Source organism: Elgaria multicarinata, chromosome 18 (genome assembly GCF_023053635.1).
Source record: "Elgaria multicarinata webbii isolate HBS135686 ecotype San Diego chromosome 18, rElgMul1.1.pri, whole genome shotgun sequence".
NCBI lineage: Eukaryota > Metazoa > Chordata > Lepidosauria > Squamata > Anguidae > Elgaria > Elgaria multicarinata.
Window position 1 is genome coordinate 18,416,516 of NC_086188.1, and position 17,446 is coordinate 18,433,961.

The 17,446-nt window shown below is 47.5% G+C and overlaps 2 protein-coding genes across 6 annotated transcripts in view; one reads left to right on the top strand and one right to left on the bottom strand.

Annotated features, from left to right (window-relative positions):
• Positions 1 to 17,446, top strand: part of LOC134410619 (lipid transferase CIDEC-like) — a 103,717-nt gene that overhangs the window by 85,377 nt on the left and 894 nt on the right. The gene's annotated exons all lie outside the window — the stretch shown is intronic.
• The window catches only part of NF2 (NF2, moesin-ezrin-radixin like (MERLIN) tumor suppressor), a 114,692-nt gene that overhangs the window by 14,645 nt on the left and 82,601 nt on the right, over positions 1 to 17,446 (bottom strand). For 2 of the 5 annotated variants that reach the window (XM_063143978.1, XM_063143981.1), the window contains exon 16: positions 13,500 to 13,544. The exons of 2 other annotated variants lie outside the window; for them this stretch is intronic. In XM_063143978.1, coding sequence (XP_063000048.1) covers positions 13,509 to 13,544 — 36 coding nt within the window. In that variant the 3' untranslated portion in view covers positions 13,500 to 13,508. Of the gene's footprint in view, positions 1 to 13,484; positions 13,545 to 17,446 lie in introns of all 5 variants that reach the window. One more of the 5 variants, XM_063143979.1, reaches the window with a different exon arrangement.

Sequence of the window (17,446 nt, forward strand, 5' to 3'; positions counted from 1 at the left end):
GGAGGGCAACCAGGATGATCAGGCGTCTGGAAACAAAGCCCCGTGAAGAGAGACTGAAAGAACTGGGCATGTTTAGCCTGGAGAAGAGAAGATTGAGGGGAGACATGAGAGCACTTTTCAAATACTTGAAAGGTTGTCACACAGAGGAGGGCCAGGATCTCTTCTCGATCCTCCCAGAGTGCAGGACACAGAATAACGGGTTCAAGTTACAGGAAGCCAGATTCCAGCTGGACATCAGGAAAAACGTCCTGACTGTTAGAGCAGTACGACAAAGGAACCATTGGCCTAGGGAGGTGGTGGGCTCTCCCACACTAGAGGCCTTCAAGAGGCAGCTGGACAACCATTTGTCAGAGATGCTTTAGGGTGGATTCCTGCATGGAGCAGGGAGTTGGACTCGATGGCCTTGTAGGCCCCTTCCAACTCTACTATTCTATGATTCTATGAAGTCTGTCCCAAGGCAATCCTCCAGCCACGCATCTCGCCCATCTTTCTGGAAACCACCAATAATTTCACTCTTCCCTGCATGAGGCGAATCCCTGCTGGCAGCTAAGACACCTCGGTGACGGCCGGCACCTGCTCCGCTGCAGTCTGCAGGGGGAGACGGCTTCTGCCAAAGCCGTTGGCTTCCCCCGCTCTCGGGCGGCTTTTCTTCTCCCAATAACCTGGCAGTGCAGATTAAGCAGATACTTGTCCCAATCACTCCCGCTGTTTCTCTCCAGACATCGCCAGACACCGGGGCAGCCGCAAACTGTTCCTTCTCTTCACAAGCTGTACCGACCCGGGGCGGGGTGAGGGGGGGTTACGGCAAGAGGAAAGAGATGCGTGCCGTTTCCTTTGACACGGATGCAAGAAAAATGTGTGCGTCTGTCTGTGCGTGTCCCCGCATGTGCATGCAGCAAGGTTGTGCAAGCAAGCCGGGGTGATTAAGAGCAAATTACAATTTTGTCACAGACGGAAAATTGATTTTGCAAGGCGGTATTGTGTGATCCCCCCCCTTCCTGCGGGGGGGGGATAGGAAATGGACTCTATAATGCGTCACCAGGAAAAATCAAAGAAAATATAAAGAAAAAGAGATGTCAGGAGGGAGAGGAAGGCAATTGAGCAGCCGGGACTCAAAAGGGACCAAGATATAAGGAAAGAAAGAGGGGGACATTCTTTGCCCCCCTTTTGTCTGGGGACTTTGTATTCTTCTCAAGAGGCCCTCGTGTTTTTTTTATTTGATTTTAACTAATCAATAACTCCATTGCAGTCAAACCCGTTTTACTGAAGCTATCTCAATAACGGCAGGCACAGAACTTTTGCTGGCCTTGCGAAATTGCACAGAACTGAATTGAGGCCACTAAATCCATTTAGACCTTGCCCAATAAAGCTGGAGATTACGGCTGAGCGGGAGGAGAAAAAGAAGCCAACGCCGAACATTCTGGAGTCGGCAGCTGGACTCAAGGACCTCGGAGGGGGCTTCCTTTGATCCGGAACAGGAAACGAGGAATCGGGGCCTTAGACTCAAACTCACCCCGATGGGCTTGAAAAGAGAAGCGGGGTGGGGTGGGGAGAGAGAAACTAATTTGGAAGGAGTTCATCCCACCAATGCTTTCTACTCCCTTGTCTGAAGCAGCTTTTCTCAAAACGAAAAGGGAAAAAAAGATGACATTTATGTCGTTGCAAAAATTTGCATGCAACGTTTACTTAAGCCGTTACAAAACTCGAGCGTTAAATCATCCCCCCCTTTTCGTGATCTGTGCCACTAGCCTCGCCTTCGATTGGAGCAGCATAAAAAGTGGCCGCCGCCCCCATTTACCTGTCGCTGGCAAGACCGTACAGAGCGCGTCTTTTGTAGAGAAGGTCACCCTGCGTCGCTGCCGTCTCCTTTTAACGCCGCTTTTATCTTCCCAGGGTTCCCCCTGCAAATGAAGCTTTCGTGGGTGTGCTTCTGCACTCTAATTGGGAGGAAAGTCAGATTCCTCCCCGCGCAGCCCAGATCTGAAATTCAGCATTCGGAAAGCTTCCTCTGGTGGCAGGCCTTGAACCGGGGTTTCAAAGCACGTTGTCAGGACATGCAAAAGAAGAAAGGGAGCGGAACGGCAGAGACTGAACACACGTGGGCTTCCATGACCCACATCTATCCGCTTATTCTGCGTATTCCTGGAGTAATGAGGCTCTGGCATCCAGCTCAGCAACGTAACCATAGCAGATCCTAAGTGGATCTCTTGACATCCATCTTTCAAAACGGCACCCCCTTCGTTCAACTCTCTCTCATTTGTGAAAGATCCCAGCCCCCACTTCCCTGCCACCAGTAGACATGGTTTGATGTTAATAGAGGTTAACCCTGTTCAGATGGACACGCTAAGCCACGGTGGTTAAGCATTTTGAGCTGAACATTATGGCTTAGTGCGTTGTGAGAAACATTCCTACCATGGTGGCTCCCTAACCACGGTTTAAACACGCTCACTACCCATTTGCTGCAAAAGGATTAGCTGTCTAACCATGGCTTAACAATGTTGTCTGAACAGGCCCATAGTAGTATTAGCTATGGTTACAGGCAACGGTGGAAGATAGGAAGTTGTCTTATACAGAGTGAGGCCCTGGGCCATCTAGCCCAGCATTGTCAACATGAGCAGAAGTTTTGGACTTCAACAAAACTTCCTGACTGTTAGAGCAGTATGACAATGGAACCAGTGACCTAGGGAGGTGGTGGGCTCTCCCACACTTGAGGCCTTCAAGAGGCAGCTGGACAACCATCTGTCAGGGATGCTTTAGGGTGGATTCCTGCATTGAGCAGGGGGTTGGACTCGATGGCCTTGTAGGCCCCTTCCAACTCTGCTGTTCTATGATTCTATGATCAGCACAAGTCAGCATGGCTTATGGTTAGGGATGCTGGGAGTTGTAGTCCAAAACAACTAAAGGGCACCAGCTTGGGGAAAGCTGGTCTACACTGATTGGCAGTAGTTCTTAGAAAGGAATCTTTCCTGGTTAGGAGATACTGGAGATTGAACGTGCGCTTTATCTGGGGATGACTTTTAGGCCTGGTCCACAAGCAAATGCAACAACGACAGCATCGTATGATGCATCTAACTGCTGCCATATAACACCGTTGGCGAAGGGACTACGCTGGCTCCCATCTGCTAGTAGGCCAGGTTGAAGGTTTATCTGTCGAAAGGCAGATCAGGGAATAGGGATTCGGCTTGTCCTGGATGGGGTTACACTCCCCCTGAAGACGCAGGTCCGCAGCTTGGGTGTCCTTCTGGATTCAGCCCTGAGCCTGGATACCCAGGTTTCGGCGGTGGCCAGGAGTTCATTTGCACAGTTCAAGCTAGTGCGCCAGCTGCGCCCGTTCCTAGAGATGTCGGACCTGGCCACGGTGACACATGCCTTAGTTACATCCCGATTGGATTACTGCAACGCGCTCTACGTGGGGCTGCCTTTGAAGAGTGTTCGGAAACTCCAGCTGGTTCAAAGAGCTGCAGCCAGATTGTGGACCGGGGCTGGTTACAGGGAGCAGACAACAACTCCCCTGTTAAAACAGCTCCACTGGCTTCCCATCTGTTTCCGGGCACAATTCAAAGTGCTGGTTATGACCTATAAAGCCCTATATGGTTCGGGTCCAGATTATTTGAAAGAACGTATTCTCCCTTATGAGCCTGCCCGTGCTTTGAGATCTTCTGGAGAAGCCCTTCTTTCAGTCCCGCCATCTTCACAGGTGCGCTTGGTGGGAACATGGGAGAGGGCCTTCTCGGTGGCTACTCCGGTGCTCTGGAACTCTCTTCCCGGGGAAGCTAGGCTGGCTCCCTCCTTGATGGGCTTTCGGAAGCAGGCTAAAACTTTTTTGTTCAAGCAGGCCTTTGGAGAAGAATCCAGCCCTCCATCTATGTTAATGTCTTATAATTTTGTTGTGTATTTTAAACGTTTATGGTTTTGTTTCTCCCCCACCCCCAAAGTATGTTTTAAACTTTGTAAGGCCGTCTTGAGGCCCAGCATTGGGCAAAAGGCGGGATACAAATAAATATAATAATAATAACAACAACAACAACAACAACAACAACAACCAACTTGGGACCAGGATATCTGAGAGGCCACTTTCGGCCATGTAAATTGGCCCAACCACCGTGATCCTCCTCAGAAGCCTTCCTTGGTCATGCCATATCCTGCAGATGCCCGCCTGGCGACAACCGGGAGGGCTTTGTTTGTGGAGGCCCCCGCTCTCTGGACTACGCTTTCCGCAGAACTAAAACACGCACGTCTATGTACACAAGGGTGCTACGGTGAAACTGCGAATGGCTCATTAAGGGCACAATCCTACGCATGTTGAGACAGAAAAAAGTCCTGCAATTCCATACTGACAGGGGAATGCTGGGAAATCATAGAATCATAGAATAGCAGAGTTAGAAGGGGTCTACAAGGCCACTGAGTCCAACCCACTGCTCAATGCAGGAATCCACCCTAAAGCATCCCTGACAGGTGGTTGTCCAGCTGCCTCTTGAATGACTCCAGTGTGGGAGAGACCACAACCTCCCTAGGTAACTGATTCCATTGTCGTAGTGCTCTAACAGTCAGGAAGTTTTACCGTGTCCTGCACTCTGGGAGGATCGAGAAGAGATCTTGGCCCTCCTCTGTGTGACAACCTTTCAAGTATTTGAAGAGTACTATCATGTCTCCCCTCAATCTTCTCTTCTCCAGGCTAAATATGCCCAGTTCTTTCAGTCTCTCTTCATAGGGCTTTGTTTCCAGACCCCTAATCATCCTGGTTGCCCTCCTCTGAACACGTAGGAAAATGTAGGACTTTTTTCTGTCTCGTCGTGCATAGGACTGTGCCCTAAATCAATGGTGCTTCCTTTGGTCATTCCAGCCGTTTTATCCTTTCCGTTTCTGCAGTTTTCAAATCTGTCATTCTATTGTTAAACCTCTACACTGCTACTGGTCGTTACTTTGGTTTTATACTGTATTTTAAACTTTAGAGGTTTTATATCACGTGTTTGCCACACTGAATTGTATGGTTTCAATTGTTGGGAACTGGCCAGAGAGCTTCTGGCATAGGGCAGTGTAGAAATGTAAGAAATAAAAAAATAAAAAATAAATTACAATCTTGGCATATATTGAAGTTTTTTTAAAAAAAAAAAACATTGTCTGGGCATTTGTGAACTTATAATACCTGTCTCACGATTTTCTTTAATCCATGCCCACTTGTTTTAGTCTTAATTTATATGTGTATTGTAATTTTAATACTTTAAACCACCTGGGTATGTTGTATGTTTAAATGAAAAATAAATAGAAGCTGGGACTTTTTGCATGCAAACCATGCACTCTAACACTGAGTGAAGGCCCTTGTAATAAAACGAAGGATGGTGCTTTACACAGGGTTAAGCCATTAGTCATAGAATCATAGAATAGCAGAGTTGGAAGGGGCCTACAAGGCCATTGAGTCCAACCCCCTGCTCAATGCAGGAATCCACCCTAAAGCATCCCCGACAGATGCTTGTCCAGCTGCCTCTTGAAGGCCTCTAGTGTGGGAGAGCCCACCACCTCCCTAGGTAACTGATTCCATTGTCGTACTGCTCTAACAGTCAGGAAGTTTTTCCTGATGTCCAGCTGGAATCTGGCTTCCTTTAACTTGAGCCCGTTATTCCCTGTCCTGCACTCTGGGAGGATCGAGAAGAGTCCATCTAGCCAAGTCCACTGCAGCTGGCAGCATACACACTTTCTCCACAAACCTAAATTTGCTTCAGAAATATGAAACGTATCATGTGGCTGGCACATAAAATGGTACCATTTGGTATATTTATGAGATGTAAACATATATATACCTCTCTTTTATTCATGATAAAATTGCAATCATCCCAGAGTACAGAACACAGAATCATGGGCTCAAGTTACAGGGAGCCAGATTCCGGCTGGACATCAGGAAAAACTTCCTGACTGTTAGAGCAGTACGACGATGAAACCAATGACCTAGGGAGGTGGTGGGCTCTCCCACACTAGAGGCATTCAAGAGGCAGCTGGACAGCCATCTGTCAGGGATGTTTTAAAGTCAATTCCTACACTGAACAGGGGGTTGGACTTGATGGCCTTATAGGCCCCTTCCAACTCTAGAGTCAGGTTGAAGATAGGGAACTCATGTTGGGATCTCACATTGCAAATCTTATATCTTTAGTTTTTGTCAGGTGGGAAAATTTGACAGGTTGGGGTAGGGAGTAAAGTGACAGTTGAAAATGGACATGATCAACATTGTAGTAAAGCAAGGATGCTATTATTATCTGAGCTTAGAAGGAGAATACAGGTCTCAGGATTACAATGCAAAAATTGTAGAAACTCATAAAAGCTCAGAAAACAAATGGTCCTATAATGTAATGAAGAGGAGGCAATGAATTTTACAATAGCGTATAATCTTTACACACGGAAAGGCTGCAGCCTTATGCATATTTATTTGGGAGTGAGCCCCCCTGAATTGAGGGAGATTTGCTTCTGAGTAAACATGCAGAGAACCAGGCTGCACCTGTCATAGAACCTCTGCAGAAAGTATGCTTTCGTGGTTCCGTATTATTCCTATGGTCCAGCACCTTGAAAATACTAGCACAACTCACGGTTGTTTCTCTTTATCAGTATTGAAAGACTCTGAACTTCGAGCTTCATGAGCTTCAGAAAAAGGAAGGTTTGTATGAACTGAAAGACGTTTCTCAAAATTCTTTTCATATATTAGTTTGTTCCTTGGTTGTACAAGCGCATTTCCAGATGTACAACTGTTTTTTTACTTGTTGTGGAAGATGGAGGAATTTGAGACAGGCGAGAAGACGTGTCACAGGCTCTGTCGACTGAAGGGTTGCCACAAGGCTACAAGAACAAAATTCTTGGCAGATCCTTCGTTTGGACCACATTCCTGAAGATGCTATACTTTCACATGTCGCCTGTTTAGCAATCCAAACACAGTAACAATGCGAAACCCAGCAATGCATAACGTGGGGCGTCATTCATCATGGACTGCTGGAGAAGAGAAGATTGAGGGGAGACATGATAGCACTCTTCAAATACTTAAAAGGTTGTCACACAAAGGAGGGCCAGGATCTCTTCTCGATCCTCCCAGAGTGCAGGACACAGAATAACAGGCTCCACTTAAAGGAAGCCAGATTCCGGCTGGACATCAGGAAAAACTTCCTGACTGTTAGAGCAGTACGACAATGGAATCAGTTACCTAGGAAGGTGGTGGGCTCTCCCACACTAGAGGCCTTCAAGAGGCAGCTGGACAACCATCTGTCAGGGATGCTTTAGGGTGGATTCCTGCATTGAGCAGGGGGTTGGACTCGATGCCTTGTAGGCCCCTTCCAACTCTGCTATTCTATGATTCTATGATTCTATGATCATGAACCAGAACCCCAAACCTTCAGCCTCAGAGGATCCCAATCCCTTGGGGGTTGTCCTCAAAGGAAGCTCCAGAGTTAACAGTTCAGGAAGAGCGTTCGGTCATGGAGAGGTATCACAAGTCTTCTGCCTCCCTGGAGTCTAGTTCCACAGAAAGATCTTGGGAGTTGGCTCCCCTGCCTCCAAAGGTGATTGTCTTGCTGTCTTCGAACTCTTGGCCATGAGGACCCCTGCATGCCACAGCCATGGCCACGAGGTCTCAGCCTGAGGCTGTGAAAAATGGCAGCCCCATCTAGCCCCCAGCCCCACATGGAGCTTTCCGTGGTGCTGATCTCCTCCAGTCTTGCTTCCCTGACTCCTGCTAAAAATCTGACCCACGGCAGAACCTTGCAATCCAGGCTACAGCGCACAGCGTCGACGGAAGCCACAGCCTGAAACGGTATAACCAGCGGCCTCCTTTTCTCCGCATCACAACCTGTCCCCAGTGAAAGCCCAGATTATACCACCGGTTGGCCTTTAAAAGGTGCGGCCCTCACCATCTGCTCAGCTTTGTCCATGACGTAAATGGCCCCACTAAGACTCCAGAGCAACGGTCACTTGACACCAGAACCTTTCTTAACCAGGTTCTGAAAGGGTCGGGAATTGCAACAAACACAGGCAAGCAAGAGCATGGAAAGATCTCCTCCTTTCTTGCTTCACAGGCGAAACACCTGCCTTTTCTGTCTGGAAAAGTAAAGCTTGAAGCAACTCCAAGTCCGGCTTGTACTTGGGGAGCATTCTTTAGCCTGGTCTAAGAGAAACCCTTGAAGTCAAAGAGAGGGGGGGGGGGGGGGAAGAGAGCACATGCACCCCTCAAGGAAAAGCCTCATCTCTTATATTCAACTGAAGTCTAAAGCAACAAGGCTCCCTGAAGCTCAGCCAGCTGGAATTAGTGGAGCCAGCGTGCTACTCGAGGAAATCAGTTTCCAGAAGAGATGCCTGCGCTGTGCCCACAGAGCTCATAAAAAGGGATTAGCATGTTAACCACATAATTAAACATGAAAAACTTAGAAGACGTCTTCCAAGGTGGATAAGAAAACTCAGAGGTCACGAAAGCAGAATGTGTTCATGCATCAGGGCTTAATTACGGAGAGGGCTCTAGCCAGGCTAGAGATGTTTGCCGCTGGATTTTGGCCAAACTGCAGATGAGGGTAGAGGTTCTCAAAATAAATCAGAGATCAAACTTTGGAGCCAAACATTCCTTCTCCTGTACCCTAGAACTCCTTGTGCTATCTTAAGAGGTGAAAGGTGGGATATAAGCAACCCCCCTCCCAGTACCAAGATAGGGCCTCTTCTCATCCCACTGACATAATTCCTTTTCAAAACCCAACCTCTTCCAGAAAGCCTTTGATTTAACACCGTCTGCATGCCCGACGGAATGAAATCCAAGCGTGTGCAAATGCATTTGGTCGTCCTGCATGATGAACTATGTCGTGAGAGAGGCAAGGGGGAGCGTGAGACCCTGGGGATTCTCCTTCGTGTCTCAGTGGCTTTTGGTGCCATCGACCACGGCATCCTTCTGGGATGGCTGGCTGAGCCGGGAGCGAGAGGCACTGCATTGCAGTGGTTTTCCTCCTATTTGGATGGCTGGCTCCAGAAGGTGATGCTTGCAGGACATTCTTCAGCCCTGTGGATTCTCCAGCACAGAGTTCTCCAGGGCTCGGTTTTGGACCCCATGCTATTTAACATGAGCTTCCTCTACACCCACGCATTTGATGGCATACCATGAGGCTTTTAATGTCCATGTTTTATCGGGTCCTGATATTTTTATTTTAACGGGGCGTTGCTATTTTAGCTTTTTCACTGTTTTAATTTTTTTGCATGTTAAAGAAGGTATATCATGTATTTAGTATTGCAATTTTTGTGAAATGCCAGAGGGCTTTGGCCATCGAGCAGTATAGAAATGAAATGAATGAATCTGCTCGCATTCATCCTTGATCACACCAAGCGTTTCTCCTCCTCATGCTGTCTTTCTCCCCACCCCACCCCAACTGTTGTATAAAAGGTAGATTTCATGCCCCCTGGGGCAGGGACCTCTCTGTTTGCTCATGCAACTGTACATTGATGGCACTGTATTAGATACTAACTGAACTTTTACTCATTTTCTGGGTCCGTTTTTCCTAGAAGGATTAGCATGAGAGGTTTCTCTGCAGTCTCAATGAAGAGAGAAGGTTTCAGACAACGTATCATTTGCATCACTTAATGGAAGTCAAGAGGGGAAAGCCCAACAGGTCTGTACAGTTCATATAAAGTAGCAAAATCTCATTACAGCTGCTGATTCTAGCATCAAGGAAGAGAACAGAAAATCTTTATGGCTAACACAACCGGCTCACATCTCTCTTCTATGATGGACCTTAACTCTGCAGATGCTCCTTCTCAAGACATATGTGGACTTTTTTTTTAAAAGGGTACCTGGATAATTGTGGCTTGGTCAGAGTAGTGTATGGATTATGCAAGAAAACCACTAAGAGAGAAATTAAAATCACACGGGGAGGTGCAAAGAGATTCAACACAACTTTAAGCAAGGGCAGGAATTAAGCAAGATCAAAGGGTCTTTTAGCTGTTGGGACTGGAAAACAATCTCAAATATTAAACTGTAAAGGAATTGCTCAAGACTGTTTTTGTACACACACAAACACATCTTGCAAAGTCAAACAGATTCATCATTCCCAATTCACCGACAGCAAAGTAGAAGCGTGACCACAATGTCGTTAACATCACAATTTGGACAAGGAGTTCAACTTGATCTGTCTTTCGGATCAGAAAGAGGGAATGCTATGATTCCACAAAACTACTATGCGACAAGGTGTATGCAGGTGTGGGAAATCTGTGCCCCTCCAGATGTTGGACTACAACTCCCATCATCCCTGAACATTAGCCAAGCTAGCTGGGACTGATGAGTCTTGGGAGTCCGGCAGCACCCGGAGGGCAACAGGTTGTTCACTCCTATACAGAATTCAGCTTCCTGAGAATTTCAAAATCAAAGTTTCTAGCCCTGGTTATTATGCTTGAAGGTACGTAGGCAATGCTCGGCAAAACTTCCAAATCCGGAGGGTTTGTGGAAAAAGACTTCCCATAGGGGATGAAATTTAGTGTCCTGTTTGGCTCTATGGCAAGCAGAAAGGGAACGTGTTATGCTCAACAGGAAAAAGGGCAGAGCCAGCTATGCATAAAGACCATTTACACCAGCTGCAGAATGCAACTTGTCTTGGTACAATAGCTGGGTGCTTTTATAGCTCTCACAACTGAATCACAGCATTACCCAAGATGAATGGGGTTTCTGTTTGGCAAGCTTTGGTAATTTAGGTAAAATGGGGAAGGGCTGGCATTGCGCTTAAAAAACAGGTGAGTCTTTCACAAGAATGACAAATCTACATCTCAGCCTCTGGCAGCCGTGAAGGCGGCTTGTTCAAAATTTTCAGTGCTAAGACTTGGGGTTTGGGGCATCCGACGAGAAAGGGCTGTGAGTCAGCCGCATCAAGAGAGAAGCAACTTCGGGATTTCCACAAGGTAGGGAGGCAGGTTTCAAGGGAAATGAACACAACCAGGCCACAGCTGGAGAGGTGGCCCAAAGAAATCCCAGCGATCCAAATCTGCGAGACAGAAAGCTGGTCACCAGCAGGCGTTTGGCCCAAGGTAACCATTTCATAGTGCAAAAGTTCATAGAATAGCAGAGTTGGAAGGGGCCTACAAGGCCATCAAGTCCAACCCCCTGCTCAATGCAGGAATCCTCCCTAAAGCATCCCTGACAGATGGTTGTCCAGCTGCCTCTTGAAGGCCTCTAGTGTGGGAGAGCCCACAACCTCCCTAGGTAACTGATTCCATTGTCATACTGCTCTAACAGTCAGGAAGTTTTTCCTGATGTCCAGCTGGAATCTGGCTTCCTTTAACTTGAGCCTATTATTCCGTGTCCTGCATTCTGGGCGGATCGAGAAGAGATCCTGTCCCTCTCTTCTGTGTGACAACCTTTTAAGTATTTGAAGAGTGCTATCTCTTCAAATTTCTTCAAAGTTCAAAGGGAAATGCAACAGTGTGGCGGTGTGAAACAGATCAGCCGCCGCATGGCCGCCGCATGGCCGCCGTCATCACCTAGTGGTAGATGCTCTTGTATGACGCAAGCCTGTTGAGGTCAGTCACTTGCTCCAGCACACAGCCCTTTGGAACAAGGGCAGAAACGGGTGGAGAAAAGTATCCCTGCAGCCTCAACCTTGAAAGGAAAGCAAGTTTCCACGGACTTATTGAGTGACAGAGCAAGGGGAGGGAAGAAAGTACTCATGGAAACTGGGTTAGTTGAAGAGCCACACAATGAGAGGGAGACAAAGCCAACACAAAATCTAACAAGCGACAGTTCTAATTCAGCCAAGGTCAAAGTAGGCTCCCAGGAGGCTTGACATTTAGCCTTGCTGATTCTTTGCTAGCCAGATGACCTGGGATGGCCAAAGTTGCCTCGTGCCGGACCTCAATAAATGGATATTTTAAATTCATCCCCAAAAGGAAACAAAATAAACACACAGAAACCAACAAAACACCCATCTGAACAGATTCTGCATGTTGATGGCCAAGATACAGTGGAGTACCCAGGTGAAGGCCAAGAAAACTGGGAGCAATCGTGGCACTAAATCAGCCTTCCTCAACGTGGGGCGCTCCAGATGTGTTGGACTACAACTCCCAGAATGCCCCAGCCAGCTGGCTGGGGCATTCTGGGAGATGCAGTCCAACACATCTGGAGCGCCCCAGGTTGAGGAAGGCTGCACTAAATCAAGGCAGTGCGTTTTACCCACTGATGGCCAGCTGCTTTCATGTGGTACAAAACCAGCCTGAAACCCACCTGCACTCAAAAGTTGGCCCAATGTTACGATTAGCTACAGAATCAATGGTTTACAGCAGGAAAGGGCAGAAGGAAAATCTCCAGTTTTGGGGGACTTTATCTCCCAGCATTCCTGACAGTTGGCTAGGGAGTGGAGATCCAAAACACCTCAGTCCACAGTGCTACCAACTGAACAAATAGAGCAGCTATGAAACTGGTTTGGGGGCTACCGAAACCACTGAAATTAAAGCTCTGCGGAACAGATAGTAACAGGGTAACCACGAACCAGACAGCCCTTTTCCTTTCAGAATTCAGTGTTACTGGAGAAGTCGGCCTCTGCCGGCATCCCCCCAAAAGGAAAACATTTTGGAAGTGTCAACGATGGCAGAAATTGCTCCAATTCAGATCCCACAAGAAGACTCTTAGTTGATACCGGCCATCAAGTGCTTTTCCCCTACCCCTCTGCAAGGGCCGGATGATTTCTGTCGAGCAAACTAGGGAAGCAGAGGTGCAGAGCTGCAAGTGAGGGCGCCTTTGTGAAAGCTCCCAAAAAACATTGAGCTGGGTAGGATGGGTAGAAGAGAAACAAAGCAGCCTTCGTTTCAACTACAATTACAGGGTGGTGACTCCCCTCACCCGTCCCATCCCCTACCAAACACGTAGCATAAGGCAGAGGTGTGTAAGCACAATGTGCAATGGTGCACAAATCCAATTCGGGCAGTCACGTGCTTTTCGAGAGGGCAGGGCTGTGATAACAAAGTCCCCGGCCACGCTGATCGTCATGCGGAGCGCCCCTTTCACATCCTGTTCTGAGCACCATGGAGTGGTGCGTGTACATCCGCCACTGCTGCAGGCACACCACTCCACCTCTGGGCGTATGGCAAGACTGGAAGCGTCTCCCACATGCCTGTAATGTTTAACTGCGGGGTCTCATCAGAGCACAGAAGGTAGAGTAATATTAAAACTGCTCTCTCTGCCTCCATTCTCAATGCCGAGTCTGCTCTTCTCAAGAGATGTCAAGGCATCAGCTGTGTTGCAGATGCACCCAAAGCAGAGAAACACTCCTAAAAGGAGGGAAGGCTCCCACCAGCATCATGCTGGCTGGGAACGGAGGTGCCATGCGGTTCGTGGCAAGGCACCAGTCCTCGCCCTCACAAAGTGACCCCCACTGCGGTGCCCACTGCCGGGTTTTGCGGTGCCAAAAGGCGGCTGCAGCAGCAGCAGCAGCACAGGCAAGCTCATGCAGACGTTAGTGTTAGAGATGGCCACCCCATCACCACACGCAAAGTACCTTGAAAGAACCTACTTGGAAGTCTCAAATGCAGATAGGTCGTCTGCCCTGGGCTTGAGGCTAAACCAGCAAGATAAGAAACAAACACAAAGAAATCCTCTGTGAAACCAGCAGCGCCAACGTCCCGATTGCGGATTCCTTACAACACGGTGAAATTCTGGCTGACAGTTCTAACCCAGGGGGCATAAGCCGCCAGGATGTTCTGGGCGTGCTCTTGCGCAATGGGACATGCGCAAGAGAACTTTCAGAGGGGGGGGGCATTGTGCTCCATATTAATTACAGGAAAAAGGAAAGGAACCTCTCGTGCAAGCACGGAGTCATTACTGACTCTTGGAGGGACGCCAGCTTTCGCTGACGTTTCCTTGGCAGGCCTTATAGCGGGGTGGTTTGCCGTTGCCTTCCCCGGCCGTGATTACCTTTCTCTCAGCTAACTGGGTACTCATTTTACCGACCTCGGGAGGATGGAAGGCTGAGTCGACCCGAGCCAGCTGCCTGAAACCAGCTTCCGCTGGGATCGAACTCAGGCCGTGGGGAGAGTTTCAGCTGCAGAAACTGCTGCTTTACCGCTCTGCGCCACACGAGGCTTTTCTTCCAGGAAAAGGAGGTGCTAATTGGATGTTTCTTCTCGGGCATTAAAATGCCAGAGCCGACAGTTACTAAGGGCTCTTCTCCTTCGTGCGTGTATGTGCAAGGGAGTATTTCCTTGTCGCAAAAGCAGACATCACACATTATTTGATTAAAAGAAAACATTTGCTGTGCAGGGTGATATGAGATCTGATTTCATTGTTGTCCCCGTAGGAAGTGAAGGGAGAAGATGTGAGTTACGATTTCACTAGACAAGGCGATAAGGGCAAAACCTAGCACTGAAAGACATCAGCGAAGCCCCAGCACAGTAGAGCAGTCAGCGTTGTCACACAATGCACAACTCACTTTTGAGCTCACTAGGGATGGGTTGGGGGGAATTGGTTCCTTTCACATTTAAGTGCAAACTTACATAATTTCACTATGAACCGAAAGTCAGGTATCTTTTGAAATTCACATTTTTTTGCAAGAATTCCCCAATTTTAAAAAAAGTCTACAAAAATGTGTATATTAAAGAAAAATCATCTTCGAATATGCATTACATTAAGAAAACTATTTGCCCCCAAAATGTGCACATTAGGCAAACGCGCTCGCACGATGGGAAATGCGCACAATAATGCCGATGAATTTTCATGAAAACTTGTTTTAAAAGAAATCTCAAAAGACTCAATAAAACTCTCAGGGTTCGAGACTTAAGCGTGGAAAAGGGAGAGAAACCGGAACTGACAGGACCGGTCAATCCCCAACTGCTACAAAAGGTTAGATGGCTTTAAAGCAGTGGTTCCCAAAGTGGGCGGTACTGCCCCCTTGGGGGCGGTGGGATTGCATGGGGGGTGTTAAGAGGCAAGGGGGCAGCAGGGGGGGCGCTCGAGGTGGTCTTTTTCCGAGAAGCGCCTCTCCAGAAGGTCTTAAAACCCAGGGACATTTTTATCGGAGAAGGTAGTTTGGTCCCAAGCCATATAGGGGAAGAATCCACACATGTATTAATACCGTTTAAGAAGAGTCCTTTTAACTGTGAATTGAAATGTTTCAAAAGCACCAAAACGCTAATGAAGAGAAATACCCTGCTTGGTGTACCCCACTATCCTGCACTATGGAGAGTGGTTCAGAAGCTCCTGTTTGTATTTCCAACATCATATTTGGTGGAATGTGGTTTTAGTGTGGGGTGCCTACTTCTCTCCAAGCAAAGAAATCAACTCCAGATTACTTTTACTATTAAATCACCACGATTTAAGACTCATGTTAAGTGACTTTAAACCAGACATTGGGAAACTGGTATCCCTTCATCATGCCCATCCATCGCATTAAGAATTGACAGAATAGTGAGGTACTCTACCCTAGTTACTAAATGTGATATCTAATACTCTTGCTAAATGACTATCAGACTTTGAAAAGATGTTATCACTGGATCAAGTTCATCAATTATGTTTAATTGAATAAACTAAAAAAATGTAATTGGATTTTGAATAAATATTCCATTAATTGATACAGTTTTGAATTTTATTGTTATTATCTTCCTTAGTGGCTCATTGAAAACCGCTATTCTGAATAATGATTTTTATAGGGTAGGGTAGGGGGCGCTGGGCATGAGTTTGTGGAACCAAGGGGGCGGTGACCTGAAAAAGTTTGGGAACCACTGCTTTAAAGTTTAAAAGATTCGGTAGTTGCATAGAGCCTAGCCGTTGATGGACCCTGATAACCACAAGACCTAAATGGAGCCTCCACGTTTTGCAGTAAATTGCCTCCAAACGCCAGTTGCCGGAGGGGCTAACTGCAATCAGGCCCTGCTCATGAGCTTCTTGGCAACAGGGAGAAACAAGAGGCTAGATGGGCTACTGTCCTGATCCTACATTCTTACGTGCTGAATTTGGCCAGGGAAGATATTGGTGAAATGGCGGGACATCTTGCTCAAATAACTGTCTCTTAGTTTAATGGCCTGGTCTTTTTCAGCTGGTGGATCTTGCCCCAACCAGAGGACGGCTACATCAATGACACCCCTATTATCTTTAAAGAGGAGACCGGCATTCCCACCTCCACCACCCAAACCATGACCTCGTGCAGAAAAGGTGTAGCTTTTTCCACCCCTGTATGTCAAGCTGCACCTGCTAAAATTCCCCCTTCTGCACACATATGTTAAGGATATGACAGCCTCCTTTCATCTGGACATCTAACAGCTGTTTTAAAAACAGATGTGGATCTCATGTTCCAGACTGGGATTTAAAGCAGCGCTTGGGTCTTACAAGGTTGAAACTACTGGCCTACCTCACAGGGCTCTTGTGGAAATAACATGAGAGGGAAAGCTCTTGAGATAGGAGAGATCAAAATAAATGAGAGAAGAGATAAAGCAAGGCCCACAGCTCACATTCTTTGTATGTAAGAATTGCTCTGTCTGCTGTGGGGCCTTCCCCAAACAGGTGCCGTCCAATGGTCATGTTGGCTGGGGATGGTGGGAATTGTCATCCCACACATCTAGAGGACCCCAGGTCTGGCAAGGCTGGTCTACCAGCATCTTAATTTTATGGAAGACTTGTAATCTCTAGCTTAAAGTGGGAGTGTGGGGGGGGGAGGCCTGGAGATTTTCAAGGGACATTAAAAGTAATCCAAAGATTTCTCTATACTCAGGAAATATTTTTTTTTAACAAATGCAGACATCACTTAATTTGCAGGAATGTGGAGCGCCACACAATAAGAATGGTTCTAAATGGCAGGTCAGCCAGGTAGAAAGGCACACAAAGCGAGGACTCCTTCAGTTCGAGAAGTTTAAAATAAACTTTTCTTTTCTTTTCTTTTTTGGTTGTTTTTAGCTTCAACAGCCTCGAATAAGATCAGTCATATGAGAAAGGAGGCCTTGAAATGAGGTCTAAATGAAACCTCCGTATTCTGAATATCAGCTGCTGGGGAACAACAGGGGAAGGATTTGGCTTCTACTGCTGGGCGCTGGACTAGACCGGCCTTTGATGTGATCCAGCAGGGTCCTTCTTCTATCCCTTATGAAAGGGGCGGCATTTCCACCCCCACCCCACCGCTCTTTGCATTTACAAAAGCAGATCTAAGCTCGCTGGCCGCGCACATCCCCTCTCATTGAAAAAGTGATGTATCAATTAGGGCCGCACCACGGCTGCAAAGCCTGAGACAGAGATTGCTCCGGCCGTGCAAGCAAAATTGAGCACAGCCCCACGCCGTGATCAGCTTCCATGCCAGCGGCGCCTCCCTCCGGCATACTATAAGCCAGACTTGCCCTACAGATGTTTCGGACTGGGGCTTCTCAGCATTCCTGACCTCTGGCCACGCTGGCTGGAGCTTATAGGCATTGAAGTCCAAAATCTCCATTAGGGCGCCAGGTTGTGAAGGCTGCAATCAGCTGTTTGGGGGGGCTCTAG